Source organism: Magnolia sinica, chromosome 3 (assembly GCF_029962835.1).
Source record: "Magnolia sinica isolate HGM2019 chromosome 3, MsV1, whole genome shotgun sequence".
NCBI classification, from domain to species: domain Eukaryota; kingdom Viridiplantae; phylum Streptophyta; class Magnoliopsida; order Magnoliales; family Magnoliaceae; genus Magnolia; species Magnolia sinica.
In genome coordinates this window covers 109119259-109137869 of record NC_080575.1, presented here as the reverse complement: position 1 = coordinate 109137869, position 18611 = coordinate 109119259, and the positions used below count along the sequence as shown (strand labels likewise).

Sequence of the window (18611 nt, the reverse complement as noted above, 5' to 3'; positions counted from 1 at the left end):
TTGGTGGTCCTGGGTGAGTCGTAAACTATTGGGTGCAAAAGTAGGGTGATGAATAGTGTAGACGTGAAAAGTCTGGGAAAGAGACCATTCTTTTTCTAGGAGTTTTCAACTGATTATGGTAGTGCTTCATCATATTTCCAACAAATTCACTGTCTTCTTCTTCTTGATCTGACATGAACTTGGGGTTTTGTCTTTTTAGTCTTTGAATGCCCATTATTGCTAGCTAATTATAGAGGTTCTGGGTTCTTGGTATGGTGTTATTCTTGATGCATGTTTCATGGCTTGTTTCTACTGTAAGATCAATGCCTCTCCATACCACGGGTTCTTACCAAGTCGTTGACGGGAAGAAACGTGGTAAATTTTCATTACTTACCAATATAATCTTGTGTGCCAGTTAATTTGTTATATACCCGATAAAATGGTTTTAATTGTGTTTAATGTTTTGGCAGGCTACAATTTGGCCTTTATGATCTTTTTGGATGCATGCTTGGGTTTCTTTGAGACACAGTTTTTACAAATTAAAATTGTGAAAAGCTCTCTTTGGGCAGCTTCAACAGCTAAGTGGAATTTTAAATGCATCATATGGAACACCACGGTCCAGCTTTGATGATTTTGGTTGGGGGAAGGGTATCTGTTCTCTATATAAAATGTTGCAGGTTGTTTTGCAAGCTTTTGCAGGTTCGGCAGCTATTTGGGGTAGCTCTCTTGTTGCGGAGAAGACTAAGAGCGTCTTCTTACGGTAGCTGCATGTGATAAAATGATTTATGGCAGCAACTTCATGCTTCCCAGTTGCCTTTGTGGGCGTCTTGTGGCTAAACTTCTCTGATGGTCAAATTGCAGTTCCTTTTGTATCTGTTCTCCTAATCACCTTAAGGATTGAATTTAAAATGACAGAGAAACCCTTGTGGCGGATAACCTCTCCCTTTTGGACATTGGTCACCTTGGAACTTGTATTATGGTTCTTCATCGTCTGTATGAGTTACAGATTTCACAGCTAGTGGGTCCTAAAACTTTCTATCACTGAAGTGGTCTCTCTTTTTTCCTCCTTGTTCCTGGAAACCGAGGTGTATTTGATATGTGAGAGAATTGCCGTGGGGTTCTTGGTTGGCCTTATATATATATATATATATATATATTTGGTTCTTGTTATGTATTGGACTTACGTCTGTTTGGCTGATTTTGCTTCATGCATGTATCTATGTTATCAATGTCTGTTATGCAAACCTCTCTCTCTCATCTTTGTTATTTTCTTCTTCAAATGATTGGATTTTGTGGTGTTTTGTCCGTGTCGTTCCCGAATCTTTGATGCATTTGAAGTGCTGATTATTATTTTTTTAATATAAAACATCAGTTTTAAACATCACCATTCTATTGCATGTGTAATTCCACTTATGTTGAGAAAAAGAAGGGTTTGTTGTGCCTGGTTATTAGATTAGAGTATTCTAGTATGAGATTGTAATTCAATTCATTTTGATTAGTTTGACTTTATACAGCGATCTATGTTTATCTATGGTCAGTTATTCAACTCATTTTTTTTTTCTTTTCCATTTCAAGCTTCGTTTGTTTTCCTTGTATCCCTGGCCTGGGGAAGTTAATTCATGCACAACCTCATTTTTGCTGTTGGTTGCTTCCCTTCCTCTACTATATGATGGTTGCTCTGCTCTCTTTATTAAACTGCTTTGGTTTGTACTTGAAAAGCAAGCTGCTTTTATTCTTGTCATGGATGATTTGTTTGGATACACATAGATTACAAAAATCTCATCTCTTGATTGAGCTGAATATTTACAATCATTTCTTGTGTGTGTGGAAAGCATTTGATATATGGACGTTCAGTTGAACATAATTGCAATAATTCAATCTGTTGGGTCATCCATATAGTCGAAAATTGCCGTGAGTCTACTACTCTAAATTGCAATAATTGCATTCTTCATCTACTTTGCTGGTTAGAATCTTTTCCTCCCAACTGTTCCTACTGCATGCCACATGTGTGTTGCTTTATTCCGAGGGAGCTGCATGTTAGTGTTCATCTTATTTATCCGCTGCAATTACCATTCCAGCCGGAGATTCATATTTGGATAGTGAGGACTTCATTGCAGAGCTTTATATCATGGCCCAAGTCCTTTCCTTTAGGCCGTGCATCAGTAGAGATCATGCTGCCCGGTTGTGGATGAGTTGGCTAGCCGCCCAATTGCTAGCAAGCTTAACTAGAGGAGAGCACAGTAGTCTTTGCTGGTGTTTTGCTTGACTGGTAAACCATCTTCTATTGATTTAACTTTTCCTTTTTTGTTGTTATTGTCTAGAATCTGGACAATCTGGACATTGTTTCCAGAGCTGGATGTAAAATAAACATCAGTCAAATTTTCTCATTCTCTTAAGAAAACCATCTGCAGCCTTTTTATATCACATTACTTTTTTAGTACTGTTTTAGGTCTACTTCATATGGTATTAATTTGCTTTCATCCTATTGCTAGTTGGCTTCACGGAATAGAAAACTTCTTTTTTACAATATAGAAAACTCATCGAGAAGCTAATGCATTTGAGTTTCTTTGAAGTTGGCCCATCATTTAAAGCCAATATTCGATGAAAAAATTATTTCATATCCCAAAATTAAAATTTTGTTCATGTTAGTAATATTTCCACCAAATCTAAATAGGAATTCTTTGTCAGGTGTGGCAAGGACATGATGTGGCCGCGTTGGATTGAGCCTGCCGGGTGGATGTTGTCGACTACTTGTTTAACAGACCCACTTTCAAGCATCCTTTCCATAGCCTCATCTATGATAAAGGCACATGGCCCAATCCAACTTCACCAGGTCAAGGTCTGCATTTTTTGGATCATACCCTGAAATGAGCTGTCAAAACTGAGGACGGCATAAGGGTGCTGACTCCGGGCTGGATACCCGTTCATCTGACGCTGGATCTCTGTAGGGTCCACAGTGATGTTTGTGAGAAATCCACCCGTCCATCATTTTTATTGTACCGAGTATGAATTGGCCACCTGCGTCAAAAGAATCCAGCAGTCGACCAACATTTCACATTGGACATACACGCGCCGCATCCGATGAACGAAGAGATGGTAGAGCCATCTCTTCACACCTGGATGGGATACCCACATCATGGGTAGCTCTTGTTTCCAAAGTCACAGCAGTTAGAAATCCTGTCCGTCGTCTTTCTCTGATTACCATTGATGAATGATTGGCCATCAATTATTTTCTTTTAAGACCGTCTCTTTTAAGTAGGAGAAAATAGATGGACGGACCAGATTGATTCGCTAGCCTGTCACTTTTAATGTGAACAGTTGACTCTACTATATTACCGTTCCACCATCTCTACCGTGTTATCACCTAATACGGACGCGGATTGCGTCCTACCCCCTGGCGGGACTGTAATCCGTCCGGGCAGGGTTCTATAGGGGCCACCGTTATGTAAGTGTTTTATCCACTCCGTTCATCATTTTTCTCATATCATTTTAAGGTATGATTAAAAAACTTAGGTAGGTCAAGTCTCTAAGTGGACAATAAAGTGGGGATTGAACGTCCACCGTTAAAAACTTCTGGAGAGCCGGAGAAGTTTAGGATCAAGCTGATATTTGTGTTTTCACTTCATCCACGTCTAAATGACCATATGAATAGGTTGGATGGTAAAAACAACATCACGGTGGCCCTTAGAAATGTTTCAACGGTGAATGTCATTATCACTGCAGCTTCCTTTTGTGTGGTCCACGGGAGATTTGTACCTGCCTCAGTTTTAGGATCATACTTTAAAATGATACGAGAAAAGCTATGAACGGAGTGGATAAAACACTTACATCACGTCGGGCCTCACAGAGCCCTGCCCGGATGGAGGGGGCAGGACGCAATCCGCGCCCCACCTAACACTCCTAATGGCCCAAAGGTACGGAGTTTTTGTGTTTGGACTTTGTGGTGTGGTCCAGTTTATCTTTGGATATGGTTTTATTTTTTGGATAATGCTCCTAAATGATTTCGAAATGTAGATGAACGTTGTGGATGTAATAAATACATAACTGTGGGGCCCATGTAACGTTGTTCTCTTTTGAACCGTTCGTACAACTCGGAGTTCGAGGAGCCGATACGCTTCAAGGTAAAAGCGGGGGCATTTTTGACCTTGGGCAAGTCGTCCGTACAACTGGGGCTTACTCTTTATGACAACCTTTGATTCCCTAGCAGAGTTTGATGTTTGGTACTCTTTAATTTATAATCGTTCAAGTGACGTATCTTTAATTCTAAAGAAACCGTTCAAATTGTGGGTCCTCCCTCAGATAAATCAAAACCGAAAATAACACTAAATAAATATCTCAAATGAAGGACTGGTGGATATCCATTGGACAGTTAATACTAAAAGTATTCATTGATCTGATTTCTACGAATATATTTCTATTAATCAGTGGCGAAGATTTCATGAGAAAACTAACTTTAGGTCCTCTGACCTATTTTCAGAGATTTTAAGTATTCGGACGCTTCATATTGAGTTACTAAAATGCGTTGTGTGCGTGCGTATGAGCCACCACACCCCACCAGAGTATAAATAAGCCCTCTCATCTGGGGGGCTCACGCACCCGAGTCTCCGACCGAGCCATCGACTCCTGGATGCAAAAGAATGCCCGGGAAAACCCCTTTATCCCAACACGTACACGTGGCAGGCCGAGAAAGACCCGCCTCCTTCAGACCTCCCATACAGGAAATTTCATATTATCTTCTTCTATCCGCAGTAGCAGTTTGCTCTGTTTGCAGGAGTTCTGTCAAAAACGAGGGTTGTTGTGTGAAGAGTATGTGGTTATAAAGTTAGGAAAGATGCAGGCCTGCAATTTCCACTCCCGCACCCTTTCAAAAGCGAAAATCCCATTGCTCTCCTTCTTCCATTCCTCTCCATGCCTTAGCAGCAGAGATTGGAAAAATCCACGCTCCTGTAAGTCCGACTCCCACCTTCTCATTTCGTTCCTGTTTCAATTAGCTCGCGTTTGGATTCTATATCTGATTGAATTGCAATTACTAGCCATCAGTTTTCTTTTATATATGTGGAAGTAGTCAATTTGCAGGGTGTGCATTTTATATCTTGAAATCCTGTTCTTGAAATGAGTTGAATTTCTCAGTTAGAATGGCTATATATATATATATATATATATATATTGATTAGAAGCTTGAGGTGAAAGAGCCCAAAAATTCAGGCACTTGAAGTAGCGGTTGTTTGTAAGGAGAATTTGGAATTTGTAGTTGACCTCTGAGGAATTATAGGTGTCCTGAGCTTTATTGGATTGCATGTTCTGCTTAAGGGGTGGGATTGTGTACATATGGAGCCCGTGGTGTTTGGTGATCTGATGGGTCCCATGTGGTTGGGGAATGCCTGACAAAATATCCCAGATTGGTGGATGTTTACCCCTTGATCAATGGCCTGCAAATAGATAATTAAGAGAAATGTAAATCAGCAATCCTCATTCAACATAAGCTAGGCCAAATAATTGGTGGGGCACATGAGATCAACAGTCTGGATCGCTGAACCATACAGAATCCCGTGCTCTAGATACCATCCATTTGCTGGGACTCAGGACCCATAATGGCTCTTTATCTTCCTGAACTTTAGAGGTTTTGCTTGAAACTCCAACAGAAGCTATGATCCTTTTGAAGCTGTCACAAATGACAAATCCTGCCAAAGAACCAAACCAACACTAGCTCGAGTCCGCATGGTTTTGACAACGTGGAGGAGCAATTGAGTTCATCGCTTCGGCATTCAGTCCAAGAGTCCACGGTCATGGATGTCATATATGTCCTGAACTTTAGAGGTTTTGTGATGGAGCTCATGAAAACTGCTTGCTTGGATCCTTGATTGGTTTGTCAAAATTTTGATGGAGCAATTATTCTTCCAGCATACACATGGCCATTAAAACTGACAAACCAACCAAGGATCCAATCAAGCATTTTTTTTTTTCTCAGGACCCAATGGTATACTGATAGAGGTTTGGAAGTGTATGGGAGATATTTGGTTATTTTTGGTTGACAAAGTTGTTCAACAAGAAGTGGTAGAAGTTGAAGGCTCTAAAAGGGCAAGGGGAAGGCCCAAAAGGACTTGGGTGGAGTACTTAAAAAAACACTTGATGACCTGTTGTCTAGCTGAAGTTATGGCCTTTGATAGAGTGGAATGTCAGAAAAGGATTCATGTAGCCATACCCAGTCAGTTGGGATAAGGCTTAGATGATGATGATAAACATGTCCAAAACAAGCCATATAATCAATCTTGTGTTCATATCTATTAAAAAAGCCAATCTCTTGATAATGACCTTAAAATTAAAATTAATTTTCCTGAGAAGTAACTGAAATTTTGTTGAAAACAAAACATTACAGTAGGGGAAGCATGTTCCCAATACAAAGGGATGGATGGGAGACATCCTCCTCTGCCAATGCGTCATCAACTGAACTAGTCTCTCTCCCAGCTTGGGTAAACGGAATTTTTAGCATACAAGTGAGAGTTCTGATCTCATTGCATGCTAAAGCCACATCCCAAGGCTCAAGAGTATCTCCTTTTGCCCAACCATTTACATTTACGAGTTCCCATCACTATAATTTTATCACTAAAATTATTCCAAAGTGAAAGGGCCTCCACCTTGCACGCCATTCCTGGAGTTATGGATCCAAGAAAATCATGTGAATGTAACCTTTGCACCTCTATGCAGTACCCTTAAGCCCGAGGAACCATGATTTCCAATGGATGCCTGTCAAATTCAGTTTCAACCCACCACCTGGAAGTGGAACCCATCTAGCCACAAGCCAAACAGATACAGTAGAACTCACCGCAACTGACAGCCAATCCCTCTGGAGGTCTTAGATGGAGGTTCCCCTGAAGATTGGAGATGAGATGGATCAAATAGTGATATTGTCTTTCCTCCTCTCTGGTAATGCCACCACTGACTTTAATTCATTCTTACAGGAAATTATGACCGAATCCCCATATTTGTTTGTTGGATGCTAGACCTTCCCATGCTTTTCTACCTACTAAAATGGTTCTCCATCCTATCCCTTTAAAAGAAAAAGGTTTTCCATCCTGGTTGTTGCAAGGTATGCATTTACTAGCTGAATGATAGTGTATAGTATCAATGCATATGTAATAAAGAGGAAGTTATATAAACATTAAAAGCTATGGTTTGCATCTTACTTTATGTTTCTTCAACCATATGGCGATGTCATATTTGTTGGTGCTTATGGTTGTAAAGTGACGACTAACACTTTACTTTTCAAAAATTTTATAGTGAGATTTAGAGACATATCAAGGTCCAATTCATTGCGGGTTAAAGTCAAAGCACAAGCATCCAATGTTAATATTGGAGCTGGGGGCTATGAAGGAGGCGAGGAAAATGAAAGCAGCAAGACTTCTGTCCACAATTCTGACTCTAAAAATTTATCTGAGTCGTAAGTTAAAGAGTATGGTTGTGGTGATTTCAGAAGTCATTCCTTTCCTACGTACTATAACTGTTAGATCTGCATAGGTTTCAAAATTGCAATACTTGAATTTGGCTAGTGAAACAGATTCTATATGTGTTCTTTTGTCCTCCGTGGATGCATTTCATGGTTCAAGGTGTCCTTTAATCTTCTTGTGTTGCAATGACAAAATGTCTGAGTTGGAGCTAAAAGTTTCACATGGTTGATAGTTCTTCCTTATCCCATTTGTAGCAAACTGCTTTTTTATTAGTAAAATACTAGTGTTCTTAAATTTTGACTTAGACCTAGTTTATCCTTGTAACATAGGGAATGACTCGACTTTCATGCATGGCAAAATGACTCATCAAAATGCCCAGCCTTAATAATAAAGATAAATGTCAGAGGTTGGTAACCATTTGTTGGATATGAGAAGGGATTTTATTTTTTATTTTTGGTAATTTTTCTCATCAGGTACCATAAATACACTAATGTGGACCTTTAAGGATAAATTGAAATAATTGAGTCTGGATAGTTAGAGTATTATTAAAACCAACAAGTTGGTCATGTTATTTTATAGTTGCAAAATCATAGATTAAAGAGAGATGAAGATGTGGAAAAGAGAGAGAAGATAAAGTTGGGAGACGGGAGGAAAAAGAGTTAGGGCTAGACGTCCCCACTCTTCCCCTTTATATTAATAATAAAAAGCAAAAAGTACAAAAATTCCTTCATTAATAATGTTCATATTCCAAACAAGTCCCAATCCAATATAAATACTAAATATAAAAGAGAGAAGATAGTTGGGTCGTACAATGGACGACTCATCTACATCTATTAGGTGGGCCATACAACTATACATTCCACATCCTTAGGCGTTAACATTTCTCCTCAAGCTAGAGCATAGATGTTGTTGATGCTAAGCTTGGAGTATATGCATGTAAATTGACTGTGAGGAAAGGCCTTGGTGAACACATCAACTAGTTGATCCTGAGAGATCGGACATATGATGTAGAGATTTCACCACTGAAAACCTTATCATGTATAAAGTGAGAGTTGACTTCAATATCTTTAGTTCTTTCATGATAGACCAGATCGTTTGCAATGTGGGATACTGCTTAATTATCATAAAACAACTACATAGGTAGATTCACCGCAAACCCCATTTCCTGCAAAAGTTTCTTGCTACACATTAACTCAAGAGGTATGAACCATTGCTTTGTATTCAACTTTAGCGCTTAATCAGGCCACGATATTCTACTTCCTACTATTCCATGTGACTAGATTTCCTCCTAGATGTGCAGAATCCGAACAATTGCATCCATGTGAAATACCCTTGGAGAGCTCATAAACTAGCTCACCCCACTCACAGCATACGATATATCTGGTTGAGTGACAAGTTCCCTAAATAATCTTCTACACCTTGGATCTTCAACCATATCTCCTTGATCGCCAACAGGTTTGTGATTCAAATCCATTGGTGTATCAACTAGCTTAGTACTGAGAAGACATCTCCGTGAGCAAATCCAGAATGTATTGTCATTCAAATGGATTAATTTCTTCTTTAGATCTGATGACTTCTATAACAAGAAAGTATCAAAGATGATTGAGATCTTTTGTGAGAAAGCCTTTTAAGGTACTTCTTAGGATCCTCAATCCCTCCTATTGTCACTTCCTGCAACAAGAATATCATCAACATATATTGCTAAAATAATAAGACCCGAGGTGTCTTTCCATGCATAGATGGAATGGTCAGAATGACTTCGAATAAAGAAATAGTTTAACACAACTTCAATAAATTTGTCAAACCATACACATGGTGATTGCTTCAACCCACAAATAGTCTTGCACACTTTACACACCTTGTTTGAATCTCCCCAAGCAACGAATCCAGGTGGTTGCTCGATACAGACCTCCTTAGTGAGATCACATTAAGAAAGGCATTAGGATGGGCCAACCATAATTAATGGCCATGGGGAGGATAACATGAATGGAGTTCAACTTGGCAATAGGAGAGAAGGTCTCAGTATAATCAACGTCAAGAGTCTGAGTATATTCCTTAGCAAACCAAATGAGCCTTTAAACGTTCAATCGTACCATTAGGATAAAACTTAATGGTGTACACCCATTTCCTTATGTTCAGTATCTTTCTAATTTAATCCCAAATCAGATACTTGTGTGAAAGGAGGTCGTAACTGCTATCTATATAAAGGAGCTCAAGTCATCTTGTCTAGTGTGAAGGGCTTGTATGTAATGTAGCACCTTGTTCACATGGGAGCTCTAATCTAGTAAGAGTGCCCCAACCCTTCTTTTAAAATAAATATTGTCATTTACGAACTCTTCTAATACGATGCAAGCTAGATAAAGGCTGGCACATATGTCGGCAAATATAGGATCCAAATATTACTGCAAAGAGCATCAAAACTGTAGCTGAGAACACACCAAAAATTACCCAAGTAATTCCTCTTGGAGCTCTCTTACATGCTGGACAAAGACGTCATGCAGCTCTTGCTGAAGAGTTGAAAACTCTTCCAGGGAATGACACTATCACCACTTTGGCGGTTCAGCTTGATGCTTTTCTAGCTTGAATCTTGAGGATGCCATTGTCTGCTTTTAGTCATTGATTCTTTTAGCCAAATGATACTACAACTGGTGCTCTCTCAATGCTTCCATTGTATAAGTTTAAATTTTGCATGCCAATTGAAATCAAATAAATCTCGTAATCAATATAACCAAATATATATCTCATGAATTGGCAGTGCAAAACCTCTTACAAGAGTTCCCTTTCCACCATCCGTAGCTGGTGTGCTACTTGGATGCGCTTTAGCATTTTCCTTGGCTGCTTTTATGACGGGAGGCCCTTCTGCACTCTTAGCAGCAATTGCTAAGTCAGGCTTCACTGCTGCATTCACTTTGATATTTGTTTCTGAGATTGGGGACAAGGTAACTAAACTTCATTTCTTGGATGATTATAGTTTTGTTTTTCTTTTCCTTCTCTTGTTTTTTGTATTCTCGAAAATGGGGGTAAACTCAGGTGACAATCAAAGCATAGTTTCGTAAGTCTTTTCTTTTATCTCTTTTGCTCTCTTAACCTATGATACGACTTGAGAAGTGTGATCCACATGTAAGCTGTGTACTTAATCTGGAATCCTTAGCATGGCATGGACGTAGTCAATTTATAAATGTCCATAATACCTCAAACTTATTCAAATATCGAATCCTCAAATCCGCCTTGCTCGAGTCTAAAATTTTTTGAAATTTTAATGACCTATATGCACAATATCCACCAGTACTCATAAAATGTACAAACATTGTGGTGTTAGAGGGCCATAACTTCAGTTAGACCATAGGTCATCAAGTTTTTTCCTTCTACCTCCACCCACGTTTTTTTTTTGTGCCTTCCCCTAGCCTTTTTAGAGCCTTCAACTTGACACAAATGTCCTTGTATTTTAATAAATTGAATTTATCGAAAAGAAAATTTGTGGATGGCTGGATTCTCTGCCTGTTTTGATTAAAGGGTGTCAAATGTCCTTGTATTTTAATAAATTGTCATTATCGAAAAGAAAATTTGTGGATGGCTGGATTCTCTGCCTGTTTTGATTAAAGGGGACTATTATTGTTATTCGATTTCTGAAAGACCCCTTCATAGCAGTTTTGGTAAAGTTTTGTGAGGTAGCTCAGATTCTTTCATATTTCGTAGTAAGATGGGTTTCCCATATTTATAATGACAATTAGAGAGTGAACAAGTGAGTAACTCAAGTGGTAGGAACCTTGAAGTAGGATTTCTCTGATCACAGATCCATAAACGTCAATGAGGGAAAAATTGCCCTGTGGAATAGTGATCTGATTTCGGTGGTGGATGTCCACATGGGAGTCTATTCGCTCTCTTTGAAATGTCACCTGGTTGGGGAGGAATTCTTGTGGGTGTTAACAACAGTTTATGGGCCCAATGATCCTAGATTGAGAAGTGGATTCTGGAATGAGCTCTCTTTGGTTAAGCATACATGGAATTCTCATGGTGTTTAGGAGGGGACTTCAATACAATCTGATTCAGGTATGAGAAGTCGGGAGGAAGCAGAGTGACCACCTTTATGAGAAAGTTTGCTGCCTTTGTCAATAGCAATATCCTTGTTGATCTTCCTCTTGATGGGCATTGTTTCACTTGGTCTAACAATCAAGACAGGCTCATTACGTGTAAGCTCGATAGGTTCCTCATCTCTTATGAGTGGGAAAGTCATTTTCAGGTGTGATGCAATTAGATTTAGTTCTCCCACAGTCGACATCAGATATTGTTCCAATTGGTTTAGAAACTTCAGGCATATCAAGTGGCCTGTCTCCCTTTCACTTCCAGAACTGGTGGGTAAGGCATAATAGCTTTGTGGAAATGGTAGCAGGGTGGTGGAACGAGCAGGTGATTGAGGGATGGGTGGGATTTCGGATCATGAAGAAACTTCATTATGTTAAATCTTAAGCTGAAAGATTGGAAGCAGGTCCACTTTTGGGGCTGATGCTAGAAAAAGGAGGATCTTCAAAGTATGATTAATGATATTGATAGGGGGTCTTGAGGAAGATAGGATGTTGTTTAGGGAGGTCTCTAAGCTTGAATACCAAAAGATCCTAAAGAGGAGAGGAGGAGAGCTGTAGGCAAATGTCTAGAGTTATTTGGCTTAAAAAGAGAGAGAATAAAGAAAATATCTCAACTCTCAAGGCCTAAGTTGGATGCCGTTCCTTTTCAACAAGTCATGGAGGTGGAAGTCAATTAGCTTGAGAGGGATTTTTCTGAGGAGATTTGGAAGGCGGTGTGGGGGTTGGATAGAGATAAGGCCCCTGAGCTGGATGGCTTCTCCTTTGCTTTTCTCTAAGAATCTTGGGAGGTTATCATAGAAGATCATGTGTTTTGTGAGGGAATTTCATGATTGGCCATCTTAAGTAAGGGTCTTAATGCCTTCCTTTACAACCTTGAATCCTAAAATAGAAGATGCTTCTAATATTAAGGATCAACAGGCCGATAAGTTTGGTTAAGGGAGTTTATATGATTCTCACAAAGATGCTCTCTTTGAGATTGAGAGAGGTCCTTGGGTCGGTGATCTATCCCTTTTTAGGAACTTATGTGGAGGAGAGACAAATTTTAGACGGTATCTTCGTGGCTAACGAAGCTATTGGCTCCAGGAAAAGAAGCTTGGAAAAGGGGATTCTTTGCAAGCTAGATATGAGAAGAGTTACGATCACATTGATTGGGGGTTTATGCTATACACGTTCTTAAAAGGATGGATTTTGGAAATAAACGGCGATTGTGGATCAAGGAATGCATGAGCATGGCACCTTTCTCAATTCTAGTTATTGGCTCACTAGCGGGGTTATTTCAGAGATCAAGAGGGTTGCAGCAAGGGGTCCTGTTGCTTGTTTAATGATATGGTTATCTTCTCCTTGGGGCTACCAGATGACCCCCACAGTTCAATTCTTTTCTTTTCTTTTTTCAATTGAACATGGAAATTGTCCTTTTCATGGAAAATTAGTAATTAAGATTGAGAAATTTTATAACATACTTCCACTCAGCCTGGACTGAAACCAGTATGACCTGCCCCAGCTCATTGATCTCAGTCTGTTTTGGTCCCCTTTCAGTCCTGTTTTCAGTCTGGTGACTCGTTTTGCTGCACGCTGAAACTGAGATGACTCAGCTGAGTCAATTTGTTTTCGAACAATATTTAGAACCATCTGTGGCATAAGACTTTTGCCACACGATTGAGAAGCCAACAGAAATAGCTGGGACAAGGCTATGATGATGGTGGTGATGATTACCATCATGAAGACTCACAAATAAGTTATTGGCATGCATGCATAAACACAAACCAACTCATATATAGAGTTAAACAATATGTACACCCAGCACTAAACTGACATTACATTTGCAGATCCAAGTTCCTGAAATAGACAAATTTCTGCTATCATATAGATTTTCATTGGTGATGATAGTAGAATAGTACTTTGTTCATATACTTTTAAAGTGATACAAGTTTACTTTTGTGAATTGTTTGTTTGATGATAAGGATGGATCATGGCTTCTATCAATGATTGAATAATTTAGTCTGCTAAATTCTGAATGCTTTGATGTTGACACCGGCTGTGTGAATCCAAAATGAATGAACACCAGCAGAATTTTCTTGAAGCCTTTTTTTCTTGTAAAATTCATGAGCGCCTTGACAGTTTAGTTCTTAGATTCTATACTGATAAAGTCTCCCAAAAAAAAAAAAAGCTTCAATAATGCCTTCTCTTTTCTTTTCTTTGGCAGACATTTTTTATTGCTGCATTGTTGGCTATGCAATATGGAAAAGGACTGGTATTGCACTACTTCCATTTATTTATTTTTCTTGCACTCTTTTGAGCAGTTTTTATAGGATTACATTTTGCTAATTCTCAAATTATGCTGCATTTTCTTGCCCTTGTTTGTCCACTATTTCTCTATATCTTTGAGCTTGCAATGCACTTACTTGAAGAGGATCAAAAGGTGCTGATTGTTTATTGCTATTATTTGACTAAATGTTTATGTACTACTGGTGGCCTATATGGACCATCCATTACATGAAAGGTATTGAAGGGGCTGTTTTTAAGCTTATAATGCATTTATGTGCATACAGATACTGCAATAAGATGAGCCATTAGTTTAGATGGTTAGATGAGGATGGCGAGGGTGTACTGAGGACATGTTAACAGGAATGTCCATATTTCTTTACTTGGAGTTGGTTTTCCAAGGCACAGAGGGGATTGTAAGACCAGCAATGATGGCTGCACACGATGATACTTGAACACTCTCTGTCCAACAAATCTATGTTGTGTCATGTTTGATACTTGAATTTTAGTATAAAATCCATACTCCAGTATCCATTTTGTTAGCTATAAAAAAAAAGGAAAACATTAAAATATAAAATATGTAAAGCTTAGATGCTTTGGCAATTGTTTACAGAACTCTATGAAGTGGGTCAATTTTTCTATTAATATAAGATCATGTATTTCAATTCTGACTTACATCCATTATGTGAAGTTTAGAGCATACATTTACCACTGCTAAATAATGACAGAAAATAAGTCCTACAACTGAAGGGTTTGATAGTTGTTGTCAAGTCCACACTATTATACAACTTCTGATATCTAGCTTGACATAGGTCACATAAGATTACGTTCTTTTATCACATTTGTTCTAATCACCAACGCTTCGTGAAGATTTAATATTTACGAAGAACATATATTTCAAATCTATGACTGTTTTCATGTTTTGAATTAAATGAGCAGGTTTTAATGGGATCAATGGGTGCTCTTTCACTTATGACAGTCCTATCTGTGGTAATAGGACGGATATTTCGTTCAGTACCAGCACAGTTTCGAACAAGTAAGTGTGGGATTATTGGTAGGATCTATCACACTATGCTTATCTTTCCTTGACATGAAATGAATTCATATAATAAACAGGCACCTTAATCATTATTGTCCTTTTCTTTCCTCTTACCTCTTACATTCACTAGCATGATTATCTGTTAGCCTTCCAATGGGATGTTTTGGGTTTTGTATATGCATCAGAATTAGAGATAATTCAGACCATTCTTGCACTACTTCTGTGTTCTGCTTGAACCGGAGTCATATACTTGCCTGCTAATTTGGTAATCATGTTTTTCTAGTCAAAATCCAAAGCAAGCAATTTTTCTAACTGAATCCAGATCTTTCAGATCTTACTTGATAAAGTTTTGATTTGAAAAGGGCATGTTTTTCCATCCAAATTTTGCTATCTTTGAGTCCAAAATACACCACTTTTCCATATCTTGATGTATGGCCTCTCTCACAGCTGTGCCCATCGGAGAATATGCAGCAGTAGCTCTTCTTATGTTTTTTGGTTTGAAATCAATAAAAAATGCATGGGAACTTCCATCGGACATGGCTAAGAGCACTAAAGAGAGCCCTGAACTTGGAGAATTGGTTGAAGCTGAGGAGCTTCTGAAGGAAAAGGTCAGCCTTTCTAACTCTTCCTACCATCTGGTTTTACGGGATTATTTTTTTTTGGTGCACGCGTGCGCGTGTGGGTGTGTGTGTAGTGATACAAATATAATTATATGATAGAGATGTCCTTATGAATTGCTAGTTGTTACAAACACGAAGGTGATGCTGGTTGCTGTGGTAATTTTTGTATCTTTCTATTTGCCTTTCACTCTCTGTAATTGTTATGCTTTATCTTTTCTTCAGATGAAACAACTCCCAAGTCATAATCGACTCCGGAATATATTGATCTTTTGCAGAATGCATGGTTTTGTGTGTATGATGTTGTAAGATTATGGAAATACATGATCGTCGATGTTATTTGAACATGAAGAGATTTTATGATTTATAGAAGCCGTGGTTAGCTATACTGCCAATGCAATTGAAGCACTGCAATCTAACTGCAAGTGTCATTTTTGCAATAAATTCATGAGAATCATGACATGGGGAATGTGTTTGATGTTTCCAGGTAGCAAAGAGGCTAACAAATCCACTTGAAATCATCTGGAAGTCTTTCAGCCTCGTGTTCTTTGCTGTAAGCAACCTCTCAAGCAACTCTAGGAAGAAGAAAGTGAATAAGCAAAATCATTCTCTATATGCTATGTAACCATGACAAGGCAGTATGCAATGCTCGGGCCGGATCAGCCTGATATTCTTCAATTGGACCAGTATTCCATATAGGTCAGGCCCGCCATCCACTGGTCCAGTTGGTCTTCTGATGGGCAATGCTTCAAATTGGCAGTAGACGGAACAATCCCTGTCAGCCAATGGATGGACTTTTATCCATTGCATATAAACATATTCAGTCAAGCATTGCTGTTTCTTGTAATAACAAGAGCATTCAGGTCTGAAATATTGGAGGTTTTCTATTTTGATGGATACGACCCAGAAATAACAAGATCTCAAACACTTCAGGAATGGGGTGATCGCTCGATGCTGGCTACAATTGCTCTGGGTGCTGCGCAGGTGTGATTTTGTGAACTTCATGTGAGAAATAATATCGCCTTTTTGTTTAGTTACAACATCTATATCTGCAACTTCATACCCACTTGTTTCTCTGCAGTCCCCATGGGGTGTAGCTGGTGGCGCCATTGCCGGACACCTGGTTGCAACAACCGTTGCAATTCTAGGGGGTGCATTCCTTGCCAATTACATTTCGGAAAAACTGGTGGGGCCTGCAAGACCTATCCTGTTCCTCATTCATTACAGCTGAACTTACATCTCAATTCTTGCCTGCAATCAAGTATTAACTATGAATTTATGCATGCAATGTCTCATGCATATGTGAAATTCTTTTCTTCTCAACTAGGTTGGCTACTTGGGTGGTGTGCTCTTTCTCCTTTTTTCTGTAGCGACACTCCTAGGAGTTTTCTGAAAGTTCATCAGAGCCCCATTTGCAAGCAGCATCAGCGCGTTCTCCACCGCAAGATATCCAGAATTGATTGAGGTCCCAACAAAGCAATAAAAGGATTTCGAATTCCTTAAGTATGCTTGTCTTATGTGGAATGTTTTTACAGCTAGTTTTCATTTCCATAGATAGAACTAATTAAGATTTATTTATGTAAGAACAGAGTCACCAGTCATGGATGCAGAATGTATATCATCTTTGCTAGATTCTAGCAACATATTGTTGGACTCTATCATTTTTGTTATTGTGACACTCCCGGGTTTCTTCCCAATCCCAATTTTTCCTTAAATACAAGGATTTTGTTGCTACTGCGATTGCTTATCTGTTATTTGATTCTGCTCCCTCTCCAGTCACCAATCATGGGTGAGCTCTTCCTTTTGAAACCTTTAGGTTATGTTGGGATGCTTCTTTCAAAAATCTTGATTTGGCGAAATCAAGATTAATTTGGCGGTCCTTGCAAAAAATAGCAATCCAACTCTGTTGTGGCCTGTGCAGGGCAGCCATGTTTACTGTGTCCAAACAATAGCCTTTACGTTGATGTAAGCAACATGTGCACCACAAGCCAGTGCGATAAGTGAGAGGAATTGGCTGGGACATTCCAGCTTTCATGTTGTACATTTCTGTGCGAAGAATGAAAGGAATTGGCTGGGACATCCAGGCATTTGTGTGGTACAATTCTCCATCCACCGTGGATAGAGGTGGTAAATGTGCCAGCTGGGCCATCTCAAAGCTTGGTTTGATCTTGTGATTATCCTTACCTATTTATACATGAGGAATCCACGAGGAAATTGGTTTTCTATCGACAGTTGTCCTTTTGAATTGCAAAGAAAATCGTTGATTTATAGTGGTTTTTTATCGATGTTTGTGGCCTTTTGGATTGCGGAAAAAAAAAAAAAAACATTTATCTATAGTTGTAATTATTATACCTTTGAACATTTAGCTAAAGATATAAGATAACCATTGTCTTGAAAGAAAATGAGATTTACACTTGCTATAGTTGTCCACAATGAAATCCTTGTATCCAAACAGACGAGGTCTAGACACAACTCGAGTCAAAATTTTGAAAGTCCAATCCTAGACCAACCTGGAATGTGAATATGTGATGCTCTAACAACCCCTGCAACCAAGGTGGGCTGGTGATATTTTCCATTATCAGCCTTCCATTATTATTCATGTCCACGCCATGGATTCCTTGTGCCCAAACGGACCATATCCGGACAGCTCAAATCAAAATTTGCAAGTCCAGGCTTGCCCAATCTAGCCTGTGATGGTCTGACCACCCCTGCAACCAAGGTGGCATGGGACCCAGCGTTATTTTCCATTATCAGCCTTTCAAAGAGAGTCGGCAATTATATCAACAATTTTCTCGTGTTATTTTAGTGACAATATCCAGAGCATGATAAGGGCCATTGGCCCAAGTACATGCTGCTCAATGGCTAAGATTTCAGGTTAGTAATCACAACCCAGAGTATCTAGGCCTGAAGGCCCAATGGGCCCAGCCATATGACATATCTCCCAAAATGCCCTTTAAAGGGGTCGAAACAGGCATCTTCCCTTTTGGGCTTAAAATGTCCTAAATTCGTCCACCATACACGTGTATCAACCTGGACCATTCAAATTCTGGCCCATTGTAAATGGAGCATGGCTCAAAAATCATCTGGTCTTGTCTGTTGACTTTGGAACAATGGAAACCCAACCATTTCTTTTTTTCTTTTTTCTTTTTTGAATTATGCACTTAATGGTCACCAATTGGATGGTTAG

General features: G+C 39.1%; 1 protein-coding gene and 2 long non-coding RNA genes across 4 annotated transcripts in view; all 3 read left to right on the top strand.

The window, feature by feature from the left end:
- The window catches only part of LOC131240652 (uncharacterized), a 37201-nt gene extending 36530 nt beyond the window's left edge, over positions 1-671 (top strand). The window contains exons 5-6 of the long non-coding RNA XR_009168834.1: positions 200-354; positions 450-671. This is a non-coding gene — a long non-coding RNA (uncharacterized LOC131240652). The remainder of the gene's footprint in view (positions 1-199; positions 355-449) is intronic.
- Positions 1-2405, top strand: part of LOC131240654 (uncharacterized) — a 39846-nt gene extending 37441 nt beyond the window's left edge. Inside the window, exon 2 of the long non-coding RNA XR_009168835.1 lies at positions 2058-2405. This is a non-coding gene — a long non-coding RNA (uncharacterized LOC131240654). The remainder of the gene's footprint in view (positions 1-2057) is intronic.
- A 2172-nt stretch (positions 2406-4577) lies between these two features.
- Positions 4578-17156, top strand: LOC131240651 (protein PAM71-homolog, chloroplastic). Of its 2 annotated transcripts, XM_058239033.1 has the most exons (10): positions 4578-4925; positions 7258-7417; positions 10180-10363; positions 13710-13757; positions 14708-14804; positions 15255-15415; positions 15912-15977; positions 16358-16408; positions 16506-16610; positions 16752-17156. In XM_058239033.1, exons 1-10 carry the CDS (start codon positions 4607-4609, stop codon positions 16815-16817), a joined length of 1257 nt encoding a protein of 418 aa, XP_058095016.1. In that variant the 5' UTR covers positions 4578-4606; the 3' UTR covers positions 16818-17156. The 2 variants fall into 2 exon arrangements, with proteins under 2 accessions (XP_058095016.1, XP_058095017.1); XM_058239034.1 differs by lacking the exon at positions 13710-13757.
- The last annotated feature ends 1455 nt before the right edge of the window (positions 17157-18611 follow it).